Below are 16192 nucleotides of genomic sequence, written 5' to 3'. Positions count from 1 at the left end.
GGCAAAGGTTTAAAACTAATATCAGGAAGTATTACTTTACTGAGAGAGTAGTGGATGCATGGAATAGCCTTCCTGCAGAAGTGGTAGCTGCAAATACAGTGGAGGAGCTTAAGCATGCATGGGATAGGCATAAGGCCATCCTTCATATAAGATAGGGCCAGGGGGTACCCATAGTATTCAGTATATTGGGCAGACTAGATGGGCCAAATGGTTCTTATCTGCCGACACATTCTATGTTTCTATGGTTGTTCCTCCTTATTGAGTTTATCAATACAAGAGCTGAAAAGTTGCTTAGCGTAGGAATCCGCCAGCTTCTTATTACACGTAGCGAATATTTTAACTCCATTTTGATTCAGATAGTGTTTTATGAATCTTTATCATGCTGAAATTACGTAAGGAAAACTGCCTTCTATGTGGCCAGAAGACGTTTCATCAGACAGGGTCATATATAGATTTAAAAAAACAGAAATATGTCGCACACGGGTGACGGGGAAATTGCTTAGAGTTGCTCCCACTGACAGACAACACCCAATCTGACAAGAGAAGGAATAAATATATAATAGTGGGGCACTCTATTGTATTGGGATTTTATTTGATAATGGATAAATTCAGATAAGGGTACAATCAAGGGTATAGATAGGTCAGTGAAAACCAAATACTAATGTTAAAACTGATTGGCAGCAATAATAAATATGTATATATCGTATCACAATAATGTTATAAAAGGATTCACCAATTCATCAAGATATCTCAGTCCCTGGAAGGGTAACAATCAACCAAGCCTCTAATGGTAGAGAGTGTTCGCAATACGAAAGTCTTCCAAGAGCCAAATCAATATGCCAGGTAGTTGTTAGTCTCAAGCACAGACGAGCGCTGGCAACAAGCAGAGCGGCGTCCCGCTCACTTAACAGGAACAGCGGCGTCCCACTGTATTATCCAAAAGGATGCGATCGCTAAGTGGAACAAACGGTTGCAATCTTACCGGGAGGACTTCAGTGGACTTCGTTGCCCTTGACACGGTAAGCCTCCTATGGAAATCGGGGTTCCGGTCTCAAGGGCTATTACTTGTATTCAAATCCCGCGCCAACCTTTAAAGTACACATGACCCCGCGATGAGTGAGGGTTTCCTCTGTGTAGCGAAAGTTGTCTGCGCGGCTCGATAACTTCAGTAATAGGTTCCACTCCTCCTCAGCAGGTCGATGTGCGTCTGTCTCCACTCCAGAACAAGGGGTAACACCAAACGTGTTTCGGGGGTTTAGAGAGATGACCCCTTCATCAGTGGCTTACTTTTATGTAGAGACTATGCCCGATACTGCCACCCACTGCCTGCTGAGTACCATTCAAGTGAATGACACTGAGGTGCAGTACCAGGCACAGCCTCTACCAAAAGGTAAGTATCCTTAGAACAGGTCGGCAATTTTGTAGTCCCAGATAAATCCTTAGGGTGGCTGTACACAGTGCGGATTTTGTGTCTCCCCCCCATGTGGATTTTCATGCTGAAAAACCAGTGTATGGGCTCATGCACATGAGCATTGTTGCTTGGTGCCCGTATTTCGGGCCAAAAACAGCAGGTCTGCAGTATACGGGCACTGGCCGTTTGTGCACCACATCTCGGATGCAGACCCATTCACTTGAATGAGTCTGCAATTTGGAAGGGAAAGGAGGCACAGAGCCCCACGGAGAGAAAAATAAATAAAAATAGAACTTGTTCTACCCACACAGAATAGGCCATACATGTCTGATTGGTAGGACCCCCATGATCACCAGAAGTGGGGGTTCTGAGTTCCCCATTCCTCCTCTAAAATGAGAAGTTAAATGGAGCATCAGGAGAATGGGCTGCCGGATACAGTCAAGATCAGTACTTAGCGGTTTTGGAGAGTCCCATAGACAATAAATTAAGCGGCCGCGCACATGCTGGATCGCTACTCCTCCTGACAGTCATGCAGAGAGCACAGGGGTCCCAGCAGAGGAGACCCCAGCAAAGACACCTATTTATATTGGTGAGAAATGTCCATTGGGCAATGCAGTGATTGGTTAGTAGTGTTGCCTGCAGCGCTTGGGTTCTGGGTTTTAACCTGGCTGAGGGCAGCATGTGGACAGGCTCATTTGGAATTTAGATTGCGAGCCCCAATCAGAACAGTCTCTGTACAGGGCAGCGGAGTATGTTCCTGCCCTGTAAATGAATAAAATAGTCATAAAATGTGGTAAACAACTAAGAATAGGCGATCTCACGTGGAAATAACTAATGTATTTGTTATATGCTGTATTGTTTGAATTGAGGGGAACAGCAGCCAATGGGGGGGGGGGGGGCAGAGGGGGTGGGGGGGTTATAGGTATGTTTAGGTTTTTTATATTATATACATAGATGTGATGGATTTGTTATATACTGCTATATTTTTCACATTAATGAGATTGACACTGGTCTATGTATTAATCTTATGCTTTTTCTTAAAATAAAAATAAAGATAAATAAAAAATAAAAAAAAGAAGTATCAGAAAAATGACCCTAAAATCTAAAGAAAATCTGCAAAGCCATAAATCTAGCCGTGCCACCCTCCTAGTGAAACTTTCCAGTGAGAATTACCAGGAAGTTCAGTATCTGCCAGGAGAACATGTTGGTGTATTTCCTGGAAATCAGCCAGAGCTAGTTAATAGCATAATTGGACTTCTGAAGGATGCTCCCGCAATCAATCAGGACATCCGGCTGGAGACACGCAGTGAACAAGGTAACTTCTGGACAACCAGTGAGAAAATCCCTCCTTGCTCACTGTCCTAGGCATTGACTTACTTCCTCGACATAACCACCCCACCCTCCCAGCTGCTTCTGAAAAAGCTGTCTCTTCTGGCTACTGACGTGGAAGACAAACAGAGACTGGAAGACTTGAGCAAAGATACAGAAACGTACAATGCATGGAAATCCTACAATTATCCATCATTCCTTGATATACTGGAGGAGTTTAAATCTCTTGAAGTAACTACTACATTTTTGCTGACTCAGTTACCAGCACTTAAGGCACGGTACTACTCTATAAGCTCCTCCAATGACATGACACCTGGAGAGATTCACCTCACCGTCGCTGTTGTAAACTACAGAACGAAAGGAGGCCATGGTCCACTTCACCATGGGGTTTGCACTACATGGTTTAACACTTTGAGCCAGAATGATATAGTTCCTTGTTTTATACGGAGCACAAACGCATTCCATCTCCCGACAAACCCATTATCGCCATGCCTTCTGATCGGCCCAGGAAGTGGAATTTCTCCATTCAGAGCTTTCTGGCAGCAGAGATTGTATGACATTGAGAAAGGTAAGAAAGTCAACTCTATGATATTGCTAACTGGCTGCCAGCAACCTGACATTGATGAAATCTACAAAGAAGAGTTGCAATACATGAAAAGAAAAGGTGTTATGCAAGACGTGTTCACTGCTTACTCGCGAAAGCCCGGACAAGCAAAGTCATATGTCCAGCACATTCTGGAAAAAAGTCTTGAAGATGAAGTGTTAAGGATTCTATTTGGAAAAGACGGCCATATCTATGTGTGTGGACATATTGAGATGGCCAGAGATGTCGCTTCAACAATTAAACAGATTATTGCAAAAAAGAAGGGTTTGAATGACGAGGAAGTGGAACAATATCTGACCCAGTTAAAGAGTGAAATGCGTTATCATGAAGATATATTTGGGGCAACATATAAGACACGGCAGCCCCAGAATGGAATAATATCTCCTGATATATCATATCGCTGCCATGAATCAGTTGTTCCGCAATACAGAAAATTTTAACATTTCCTCCACATATCTTGTTTTAAATCATGAACAAGTATAGAGGAACCAATTCAAATTTTGAAAGCAAAAAAATTCCTTCCGGGTTGATTAAAACAATTTACTTTCTGCATGGCCAGTACATGGTGTGGAAAGCAAGAACCAAAAAATATCTCTATAAATTCTGCTGGCTCCCTAAAAATTGAAGTTAAAGAATTCCAGAATATCCAGACATGTGCCTCCAGAGCTCCAGATGATTGGTTTCCAATGGATCTTAATCAAACATGACTATTCTCTTTTGTAAATGTCCTGGAGCAATATGTTGGACATCAACTGTGATAACACCATGGCTAAAGAAGATTTGGAAAAAGTCAGAATTTGCATTTAGAACCCAGTGGACTTGTTGAACGGCTGCTTGTTGTCATTATGAAATTGAATTTTTTTGTCAATCATTGTACATACATCGATTTTCAATTTGGCAACACAAAATTTCATACTTATATTCATGTTTATGACATTACAATGTTTTGTATTTATGGTATAGACATTATGGAGCAGGGATGCTCGGGCTGCGGCCCTCCGGCTGTGCGGGGCTTCAACTCCCAGCGTGCACTAATAGCTGTAGGTGATCTGGGCATGCTGGGAGTTGTGGTTTTGCGACAGTTGGAGGGTCGCAGGTTGGGTATCCCTGTTGTAGAAGTTTTTATGCCCTGTAACAGATGGGAAACTCTTGCCACTCGGGGATGTTTTTTTTTTTTTGTTTTTTTTTTTTGTTCTTATGGTTTTTACTATTGTTGAACTAGGCCATCAAAATCTGATCAATGAGGAACCTTGCACCCCCACCAATCAGCTTTTTCAGAGTAGCTCTGGCATCAGCGGTGCAGTAAGCAGGTACAGTATGCCTACTGCACAAAGGACAGAGTGGTGTAGCTCCAGCACACTTCTAGCAAACAGCTGATCGGCAGGGGTACAAGATGCCAAATCCCCCGTCGAGTAGATATTGTGGCCAATCCTCAGGCTAGGCCATCAATAGTAATATCTGCAACATCCCTTATTATTTAATATATTTTTACCCTTGCTCATGATGAGCAGCATCGAAACAAAATTGCAATGCATTGCAGTGGGTGAAATCTGCTTCAAATCTGAGGCATGTTTTCAAACCATTGAGTTTTTTTTCCCACTGATGTCAATGAGTTTTCTAAATGCAAGCCAATAGTATGAAATGAAGCAAGCAAGGCTCTTAGGGGGGTTGTCCGGGTTCAGAGCTGAACACGGACATACCCTTATTTTCACCCCGGCAGCCCCCCTGAGGCTAGCATCGGAGCATCTCATGCTCCGATGCGCTCTCTTGCCCTGTGCTAAATCGCGCAGGGCAAGGTCTCTTGTTTTTAATAGCACACTGCCGGATGGAAACTTCCGCCTGGTAGTGTGTTCAGTGGCGTCGCCGGCTCTGATGGGCGGGCTTTGACGCTGCCCTAGCCATTTTACTGGCTGGGGCGGCGCTGAATACTGCCCATCGGTGCAGGTGATGTCACCGGGCTTCCTGGCAGCCCCATGGAGAGCCCAGTTCGTCACCGGATCTCCCAAGGATGCCTTTGCCCTGCGCGATTTAGAGCAGGGCAAAGAAGAGCATCGGAGCATGAACTGCTCCGATGCTCATGTCAGCTCTGAACCTGGACAACCGCTTTAATAGATGTTATACCTCATGCCAGTAGATGCAGCCTTTACACCAATAAACAGCTCTCCTTGTATGTCTGCTTCGGTAAATGCTTGCATTGCCAATGAAATAACAATACTGGAGCGTCTTTTCTTAGAACTCCACATTGTGCTGTTCCCCTGTTATTTCCTCCTGGAAATGTATGAATATATTGGCAACTGGGTGGTACCTTTACCCTTGGCGATAGGGCATGTCTCTACCCAGTTTGACTGTCAGCAGTAATTGGATAGTGTCAGAATGGGCAGGGACACACTCCCTAACTGGTACTACCCACCTAGACCTTCACTGCAAATTGCTAGTAATTCATAACTTCTAGCAGGAATGGTATGGGAATGGCACATTATGGAGTTATAGGAAGATATACTCCATAATTCTTGTTACAAGAATGATGCAGGTAGTTCCTAAAGCAGACATGTCAGGAGAGGTTACAGGACCCCTTTAACTACTTAGTAATTGTCATACATAAGTGTGAGGATCCAACCACTGGGACCCCATCAATTCCAAAAACTAGAATAATTTGTTTCCTTGTAGAAATGGAGCGGGGGTTTAGCATGTATTTCATACCTATAGGACTGCTAAAAAGAAGTTAAAAACAGCCCTTGGCACTGTCTGTCAATGAATGGAGCAGCAGCGAACATGCTCGTGATCAGTGGAGGTCCCAGGAGTTGAACCTCCACCAAAAATATGCCCTAACCTGTAGATAGGGGCTAAGTTTAAAACTTGGCACTACCCTTTTTAACTAAAGTCTTTCTATGAGATTTATGAGAAGAATGAATACGTCAGTAAGCAAATTATGAGTATGGTATGCATCTAATACATTGGCAACTGGGTGGTACCTTTCCCCTTGACAATAGGGCATGTCTCTACGCAGTTTGACTGTCAGCACTGATTGGATAGTGTCAGAATGTGTAGGGGCACGCCCCTAATTTGTAATACCCACCCCTTTTGTATTTATAAGGTATAATAGGTGAAGCCAATGATATAGAAAAAAAATCCCAAAAATATATAGTAAATATGAAGGTACTGTAGCAATATATCTATATGGCAAACTGAACCTTGTTTTGGCTGCTTGCCTATTACCTCCATATATTCTACATCTATCTACCAAACTGGCACCTGTTTGTTTATTATTGAAGTATATGTTGGATAGCTGCCTGGCTGGACCAGGGGTCCAACTGTCAACCTATTCTATAGTTTGAAACCAGTTCTAACCTTATTCTATTATTATTGTATCTGAATTTTATCAGAACCTATATTGTTATTTAAATCATTATATCTAATAATAATTATAATCATAGGAGTCTGTGTAGAGTATGTTTTTTGAAACTTTAGTTTACCCTGTATGATAAATGTAAAATTAAATAAAGTTAATGTATAAATAAAAAAAATAAAAAAAATAAAAGAATAGGCGATCTCATCTGTAATAAAGCAATACTGAAAAATACTTGCATAATTTCTAGTAGTGTTTTCTAAAGGAGTTTTTTTAGGTTCTCTTCCTGTGAAATGTGTTGCAAATCTCTGCCCTGAGCTGAAAGGTTTCCCAACTATCAGTCTTCCTATGTATATACAGGTATGAAAAACAGCAAACATACCGACCAAACCACCAAAGGACCAACACAGCAGCAAGCCAAGAAAAATAAACCGCCTCTAGAATAAAATCTGTTAAGCAAACATCTTGGAGGCAGATACCTTAAAAGAGGACTTAGACAACCCCTGCTCATGTGCCCGATCTGTAATATGACTGTAATAGATGGGGTCCCCCACTTGCAATGTCTGAACCATAACCGAGTCACAATCAAGACCCCCCCCCTTCCCCCCCCCCCCAAAAAATAAATAAATATTGTTTCCCCTTCCATTAGCACATCATCAAGGAAGTACTCCATTCCTAAGGAAGTTCCATCTTGGTCGCACATAGAGAGAGCAGAAAGCTAGATAGGAAGGTGACCGTTAGGGCTCATGCAAACAGCAGGTCCACAATATACGGGCACAGTTTATGCACACAGGACCCAGTCACTTGAATGTAATCCGGAAGGTCCGGAACCACTATATAGTGCTGGGAGTTTTCTGTCTGTGCCTCTCCACCGCAAAAATGTAGTCCATGCACTACCTTTTTTTTTTGTGGTGCGGACCGTGGACGCCATTCAAGTAAACTGGTCCTGCGTCCACATACAGCGGCTCTATGGTCGGTGCTCGTCCACTGCGGACCGCAATTTATTAAAAAGACAACATGTTAAAAAGACATGTTCTACTTTTTTGCGGAATGGCCACGCGGACACGGAATGCAAACGCAGTCACTTCCATTTTTTTGCACCCCCATTGAAGTGAATGGTTCCACATATGGGCTGCCCAAAAAATAAAAAGTTTGAACATGGAAAAAAAAATAAAATTATATTTGTGTGCATGAGCCCTTACAGAAGCAAGGTTTGGGCGAGGTATTGGGTGCAGAAAAGAAAGCAAAAAGCTGGAATGTCTAGTTTTTCCGCAGGCCCTAAACAAGAAAGTGCTGCCTCAGAGGTAGAACATCTGAATTCTGTAAGTAACCTGTAAATAAGGGTTTTGGCCTGGAAATTTCTCTTAGCTTTTAAAAAAAAAAAAAAAAAAAGTATTTTAGGGATTTATTCCACAAATTACAATCCCCCCCCCCACTTAGGACTCTCTTTTCCTAGGTGGCCAGCAGCTCGTCACATGGGACAGTCGAGCGCTTGCATCTCCCAGGAAGCATTGCAATCCGCTCATTAACCCCTTCATCTCCTGCTTAAAAAACAGTCCACGACAAGTCCAGGAATGCCTTCAGTATGAACGCCCCCACAACTCCATTCTCCACTGTCTAGAAAGATATAGCTCTACGGTCTATGTATCTGAATTTAGAAATGGGGATGAATGCTTCTTCCCTTTTTTTTTCCCCTATGAGAAAAGTTTCCAATTAGCAATAATCGCGGCCCGGATAAACCTCATTGGCTACTGGATACCGCCACTGCACAAACCAGGAGATCAGTTACTGAGCATGTCAGTCCACATCTGAACACAGGAGAAGGTGGACCAAGAGGGTAGACAGCAGGGGGCGCTACCAGAGCGGAAAACGTAATGTGCGTAAAAAAACGGAATATTTTTATGGCATGCATAATATATGAAATACGCCATCTGAGATATCCTATTCACTGCATAGTAATACTTTAAGAATAACGAGAATTCAACTATTATATCTGAGGCATGGCTTTATGATAAGCTCAGGTATACAATTCATAAACAGACGCCATTATTTTATAGAACTGTGTATATAGCAATTACCAAACATAATTTATCTGAACCCCTCCCTTGGCAAGAAAGATGGAATGAATAATAAAGCATGCAGGCCTGAGGCAACGCACCACCACTGACCTGAATCCAGGCAGCCATGAACGTGACCTGCACTCTGTTTAAGGCCACTTTCACGTGGTCTGTATTTTTCATGAGTAATAAGCCAAAACCAGGAAAGAGTCTGAAGCACAGAAGAGGGGCACATCTTTCCATTATACTTTTAGGCTGGTTTGAGTGAGCTCAATGCATTGAACCCGCAGCATGCGTCTGCTAGAGCGCCCGTCCTGACCTACATAGCCTTAGGGATCATTCAACGAACATGTGCTGCCCGTTGCTGTATTGCGGACCGCATTTGCCACCCAAGGCGTCAGCCAGGAGCTTCTACAAGGTCTGGTCTCTCCCCGAAGGGAGAGCCCAAGGAGTTTGGCAGGCCCCGTCAGAGGTCGGGTGCCGGCTATGTGATTCTGCAGCCGACACCCGCCTCCTGTATTTGTATTAATGGTTTAGTTAGGGCCCCCCCCCCCCCCCCCAGTATTAAATCATTGGTGGCAGTGGCCACAGGGTCCTCTCCCCCCCCCTCTTCATTGTTGGTGCAGTGGCAGCTTCTGATCGGAGCCCCAGCAGTGTAATCCTGGGGCTCCGATCGGTTACTATGGCAGCCAGGACGCTACTGAAGCCCTGGCTGCCATAGTCTGCTCCCTGCTGCGGTGTGTACTATGCACAGGAAAGCAGGGAGAGTGAGAAGTCCTAGTCACCCTTATAGATCTCTATTAGGGTGAAAAGGACAGGGGATTAAGGGCTGTTTCACACGAGCGGATGCCGTGCGTGACATCCGCTCCGTGAAAGAGTGCCAAGACCCGATGCAGACTGCAGAGGCACGGAGCATTAACATGACTGATAATGCTCCGTGCCTCTCTGTGATCTCTTTACTACGAAATCACAGTGACAACTTTATCTTGCTGCGATTTCGTAGTAAAGAGATCACAGAGAGGAACGGAGCATTATCAATCATGTTACTGCTCCGTGCTTCTGCTGTCATTCACGGAGCGGATGTCACGCACGGCATCCGCTCGTGTGAAACAGCCCTAAAAGATCCCAGGTTCTAGCCCCTAAGGGGTTAATAGTTATTAAATCGTGAAGAGAAAAAATAAAAATAAAGTTTAAGCACCAAAATATTAAGGCTACTTTCACACTAGCGGTTTTTGTGGATCCATCATGGATCTGCAAAAACGCTTCCGTTACAATAATACAACCGCATTCATTCGTCATGAACGGATCCAGTTGTATTATGTCTTCTATAGCCATGACCGATCCGTCTTGAACATCATTGAAAGTCAATGGAAGACGGATCAGTTTTCTATTGTGCCAGAGAAAACGGATCAGTGTACCAGGACGGATCCGTTTGGCTGTTTCATAAAGCCTGCCTGCAGCGTTTTGGTGTCCGCCTCGAGAGCAGAATGGTGATGGAACGGAGGCAAACTGAGACATTCTGAGCGGATCCTTTTGCATTCAGAATGCAAACTGATCCGTTTTGGACCGCTTGTGAGAGCCCTGAATGGATCTCAGAAACAGAAAGCCAAAACGCCAGTGTGAAAGTAGCCTAAATATAAATCACCCCTTTCCCAATTTTACATGTAAAATATCTAAAACAATAAATAAACATATTACATATCGCCACATGCGAAAAGTGGCAACTATTAAAATATTTTAAAAAAAATAAAAATAAAAATATGAACGCTGTAACAGAGAAAACATTTTTTAAATAAAAACAGCACGATTTCCCTTTTTTTTAGTCACCTTATATCCCCCAAAAATAGGATAGGACTGTTCTATTATGGGCCGGACGTTCCGTAAAATGTGGAATGTACACATTGGAATGTAGTTTTTTTGCGTGGTATCGTGACAACCCTACCAAGCACGCATGTAACAGGTCAGCCAGCTTCATAAATACAAAGCTGCTGACAGACGCCATTTAATACAATATAAAAACATGATATCATAAAGAGCAGTCGATGATTCCCTGTTCCTTGACTAATTACAAGACAGCGGAGTCAATGCTATCACATAACATCTGAACTTTGTGATAAATGCACCCTGGTCTGGGAGCGGCAAGGTCTGGGCGGACGCCAACTGACATGCAGTACATGAGGTTCATACGAGAATAACACAGATGTAGATTCCGTCAGTATTACTCCATGGGTTTATAATGGACCTCAACTCTCAGCATCACAGGGACCTACAATGCTGAGGGTGTCAGTTAAGGCTACTTTCACACTTGCGTTCGGAGTGGATCCGTCTGGTATTTGTACAGACGGATCCGCTCCTATAATGCAAACGATGGTATCCGTTCAGACGGAACCGTCTGCATTACATTTTACTAAAAAAGTCTAAGTACAATTTGTATTCAGACGGATCCGTCCAGACTTTACATTGAAAGTCAATGGGGGGGGGCGGATCAGTTTGAAAAATGCACCATATTGTGTCACCTTTGAACGGATCCGTCCCCATTGACTTCTATTGTAACTCTGGACGGATCCTTTTGCCTCCGCACGGCCAGGCGGACACCCGAACGCTGCAAGCAGTGTTTAGGGTGTCCGCCTGCTGAGCGGAGGACAGACTGTGCCAGACTGAGGCATTCTGAGTGGATGCGCATCCACTCGTGAGAGCCTTCACTTGTGAGAGCCTTCACACGGAACTCACAAGCGGAGCCCCGAACGCAAGTGTGAAAGTAGCCTAAGCCTGCTGTCAGGTCAGAATATAGATGTAATATACATCCATGTTGTGCTCATGTGAATCCTGCATACAATGAAATGTAGCACCGCAGTGCCGTTTTTACGTGTCTGTGATGACATATGGCAGATTTTATGCCGCCATAATACACACCATGGTCATCTCGGCCCAATACAGCAGAAAGGCAAGGGCTTGGGGGCTGCAGCTGTAAGGCTACTTTCACGTGGGCGTAAAATCGTTATGTAGCGGACTGACATTCGCGATGTGCTAATGACAGCAGTACATAGCAGTGTGCTTTATAACTCCCTGCCTTCCGCCGGTCTCTTAAAAAAGACTTTTATAATATGCCAATGAGCCTCTAGATCAGGGGTGCACAACGTTTCCTGGTTGGGGGCCACATTGCCAGACTGAACCAATGACGAGGGCCGAAATTAAAATTTAAAGGTGTATTAACAACTGAAATATTGTACTTATGGCATATTGAACACACATTATATACCATTAATGTCTAGTTACACTTCAGGACTCCCATCTAATGGGAGAAATACATGAAAAATACATGAGAGCAGCCACAAGACATAGGCATACATGTCTGTTACCAGATGGTTGGGGGCCGCACAGAATGGTATCGAGGGCCGCATGTGGCCCCCGGGCCGCAGGTTGTGCACCCCTGCTCTAGGTGCTATGAGGGCGTTACTGCAGCACCTAGAGGATCGTTCTACTCGCCTTTTGGCACGCCCACTTGATTGACGTCCTTCTCCACATCGTCCTCATAATACTGCGCCTGCGCCGTCCTGTTTAGTATTCGGCGCAGTGAGGAAGTTGGCAGCAGCCGAGTGACCTTCACTCACTGCGCCTGCACCGAATACTAAACGGGACGGCGCAGGATTAGGAGGATGATGCGGAGAAGGACGTCAATCAAGTGGACATGGGCGTGCCAAAAGGCGAGTAGACGGAGCCTCTAGGTGCTGCAGTAACACCCTCATAGCACCTAGAGGCTCATTAGCACAATATAAAAGTCAGTTTTTTAAGAGACTTTTTCTGACCTGACAGCAGGTTTACCTGACACATACCCTCAGCATTGTAGATCCCTGTGATGCTGAGAGTTCAGGTCCATTATAAACCCATGGAGTAATACTGACGGAATCTACATCCGTGTTATTCTCGTATGAACCTCATGTACTGCATGTCAGTTGGCGTCCACCCAGATCTGCCGCTCCCTGACCAGGGTGCATTTATCACAAAGTTCAGATGTTATGTGATAGCACTGAATCCCATGCGCTGTTTTTATTTATTTTTTTATATTTTAATAGTTGGTACTTTTAGGGTGTGGCGATAAGTAATATGTACTGCTGACATTAGCACATCGCTAATGTCAGTCCGCTACATAACGTTATTTCTCATGACAGAAACCCTTTAATACAGAATGCTTACTAAAATGTCGATTGAGGTGTTAAAATAAAAATTAAAAATAACTCACCTCACGATTACGAACAAACCAGCACGATTACGTCAAAGGTCCTTTTGGCAGGTCCTGAAAGAAGAAGACGACTATGCCGGCTGCACGAACAAGTGGATGAGGCGAGTTTTTTTTTTTTTTAACCCCTCAATCGATATTTTACTTAGCATTCTGTATTAAGAATGCCATCATTTTCCCTTGTAAGGCTACTTTCACACTAGCGTTCAGAGCGGATCCGTCTGAGACGGATCCGCTCATATAATGCAGACGGTGGCTCCGTTCAGAACGGATCCGTCTGCATTATATTGTAAAAAAATTTCTGAGTGTGAAAGTAGCCTGAACGGATCCGTCCAGACTTTACATTGAAAGTCAATGGGGGACGGATCAGTTTGAAGATTGAGCCATAGTGTGTCATCTTCAAACGGATCCGTCCCCATTGACTTACATTGTAAGTCTGGACGGATCCGCACGGCCAGGCGGACACCCGAACGCTGCATCAGTCTGAACGCTGCCAGACTGATGCATTCTGAGCGGATCCGCGTCCACTCAGAATGCATTAGCGCTGGACAGATGCGTTCGGGGCCGCTTGTGAGCCCCTTCAAACGGAGCTCACAAGCGGACACCCGAACGCTAGTGTGAAAGTAGCCTAACCATGTTATAAAGGAAAATAAAATCTACACAAAACCTAACCTGAACTTCAGTGAAGAAGTCCTGGTACCACATTAAATTTTTTATTACGCGTGTGCAAAACGCATTGCACCCACGCGATAAAAACTGAACGCAATCAAAACTGACTGAAATTGCGTGTGGACTCGCACGGGTTTCCTGCAATGCACACGCGACTCACCCGGAGCAAATCCGGGATGCCCGTGTGAAAGAGGCCCAAGACCACCTGTACACAGGTGGGGGGTGCGATTCTGCAGCATATCCATACCAAAATCTGTAATGTCTAACAACAGTTTTTGATGCGGATTAGAAGCCGTTTTCCCGCTGATCTCACCTTCCGCAGCTAAAACCGCAAACATAATTGACATGAAGCGGATTAGGAAATAAATCTGCAAAGTGTACATGAGATTTGTGTCATCTCATGGTACTGTACTACGCCTTGGTTTTTCTGCACGGAAAAATAATGCATATTTCAGAACGTGTGCAGGTGGACTGAGAAATGCCGCCATATAAGGCTCAGTGCACACAGCGCCTCAGTATTACGTTTAACGCATATGCTGGGACCAGCTCCCGACAAACACTACGTAGCCATAGGGCTCTTTTTTTCACTAAATGAGACAAAATAGTTGTGGCCGTGGTCAGGGCGGTATGTGTCCAGATGCTTTACTGTATAGGAAGGTGCAGCAGACCACGCTTTCTATACAGAGGGCCACCACAAAAAAAACAAAGTGCAATATACCTCCCCCCCCTCCCTTAATTCAACAACATGATCCTATGGGTGACATATCCCTACACAATGGCGTACATCAGCGCCTTCTGGAATGTACAGGCTTGAGCGCCGTACACATCGAGAGGAACTGGCCTAACCAGAAATAAGAAGCACAGATCACAAGCCGTACAAGAGCTTCCACGTACACTTGGTGACTTCCTCAAAACTGTCACAGACAAAGACAGAGCAGTCACCCTGCCCAGGAGCCATGGGCAGGGAAAGGGAGGCGGGCAGAGGGGGCTCCTGACAGGCCCAGCACTAGAGGACACCCTACAGATACCACCTCTCATGGCTACATTTAGGGTCTGGATTTCCCCTGATGCCAGCTCCATGTACCCTGGGCAGATTGGCCATAGACCTTACAGGGAAATTTCCCAGAGGGCCACCAAGTCCTCCTCTCTGCTGATGACCAGCCACATAAAGAGCTCTCAGCGGTAATGAGAATCAGGATCTCCTGTATCCAGCCGGCGACCGCACATGCCCTCCTCAATTTAACTGCTGTGGCCGCACCTCACCTCCCAAGCCCCCCCCCCCCCCCTCCATAGACAACTGGAGGAGGAGTACAAAAGATGGTAGCTACTGGTGGCCAGCTTTTGGGGCAGTATATTGAGGTAGACAGTGGGTCCATATCCCTGCAGCGGCCCTGCCTTAAAGGGGTTCTCCAGCTTTAAAACTATTCTCAGCAGCCCCCTCCAGACTTATGGAAGAATACTTACCCGCTCCCTGCGCTTTTGTGGCAACCCCTCTCCCTGCTTGTCAACTTGGAGAAGAGAGGGGCAATGCATGCCACTGCAGCAGTGACATGTCCCCAAAGCGGCATGGGGAGGGGGGGGGGTGTTTCAAAGCTGGAGAACCCCTTTAAAGTTGGACAGTGCTGCAACTGTACCACAATCTATATTAAAGTCATATAGGACCATGGTCCATATAAAGTACTGTCAGGTCCCATGATGCCACCATTATGATGACATATTAGAAGGCTTTTGTGCCAGGGCAGAGAAACAGGGACGGTCCAGGAAGTGATCTGCTGTGTATACATGGCTCCTGGAGGACTACAACTCCGAGCATGCACTGAAAGCCTGCAGTTGTGAGAACGTGCTGGGACGTGTAGTCCACCAACAGCCAGAGAGCTACAGGAAGCAGTACAGGGGCTCCACATAGAGCAAGAGGAGTAAGCTGGGAGTAGTAGTCCGGCAGGCTTAGTCACCACTAGCACCGGGCACTCACCTCCGGAAGGCGTCCTGCAGCACGAAACACGTCGACCCCGCGGAGGAGCCTGCACCGTGCACAATCTGAAACTCAGCCGGGGGGAGGTAGGAGACATTGGGGGACAGCGCCACCGTCTGCGGTAACGGCCACAGAGAGCCGTACGGGGACCCCTCCTGTGCCGCCAGGAACAGAGCGTCGGAGTCCAGCACATCGCCCTCTTCCGGGAACTGCACGCGCGGGTAACCGCAGCCCTCCCGGGAGAGGAGGACGAGGCAGAAGACGGGAAGAAGCCGCAGAGCCATCACCGTCCTGGTACCCAGCACACTGCCCCGCCGGTCACCTGCATCCACCAGATCACAAGACAGCGCGGTCACATGACACCCGGAAGACCACGCCTCCTCTCCCTGAATGGCTGGGCTGCCTAGAAAGGGCGGCTGCTGTATGAGGGCGGGGAGGCGTTCACCAGAAGCCTCATGAGGAAGGAACTGGACTGTACCTGTCAGAACCCTGTCCTGTGTACTGCGCACTTACCTCTGTATACTGCCCTGTACTTACCTCTGTACTGCGCTGTACTTACCCCTGTCC

The 16192-nt window shown here is 45.6% G+C and overlaps 1 protein-coding gene across 2 annotated transcripts in view; it reads right to left on the bottom strand.

Moving 5' to 3' along the window:
* HEXB (hexosaminidase subunit beta) overlaps positions 1-15987 on the bottom strand; it is a 65521-nt gene extending 49534 nt beyond the window's left edge. Inside the window, exon 1 of one of the 2 annotated variants that reach the window (XM_044276065.1) lies at positions 15626-15987. In XM_044276065.1, the coding sequence (XP_044132000.1) occupies positions 15626-15909 (284 nt within the window). In that variant the 5' untranslated portion in view covers positions 15910-15987. The remainder of the gene's footprint in view (positions 1-15625) is intronic. The other variant, XM_044276064.1, reaches the window with a different exon arrangement.
* Positions 15988-16192: the final 205 nt, after the last annotated feature.

The sequence above is a fragment of the Bufo gargarizans genome, chromosome 1, assembly GCF_014858855.1.
Source record: "Bufo gargarizans isolate SCDJY-AF-19 chromosome 1, ASM1485885v1, whole genome shotgun sequence".
Classification (NCBI taxonomy): domain Eukaryota; kingdom Metazoa; phylum Chordata; class Amphibia; order Anura; family Bufonidae; genus Bufo; species Bufo gargarizans.
This window is presented reverse-complemented; position numbering and strand designations above follow the sequence as displayed.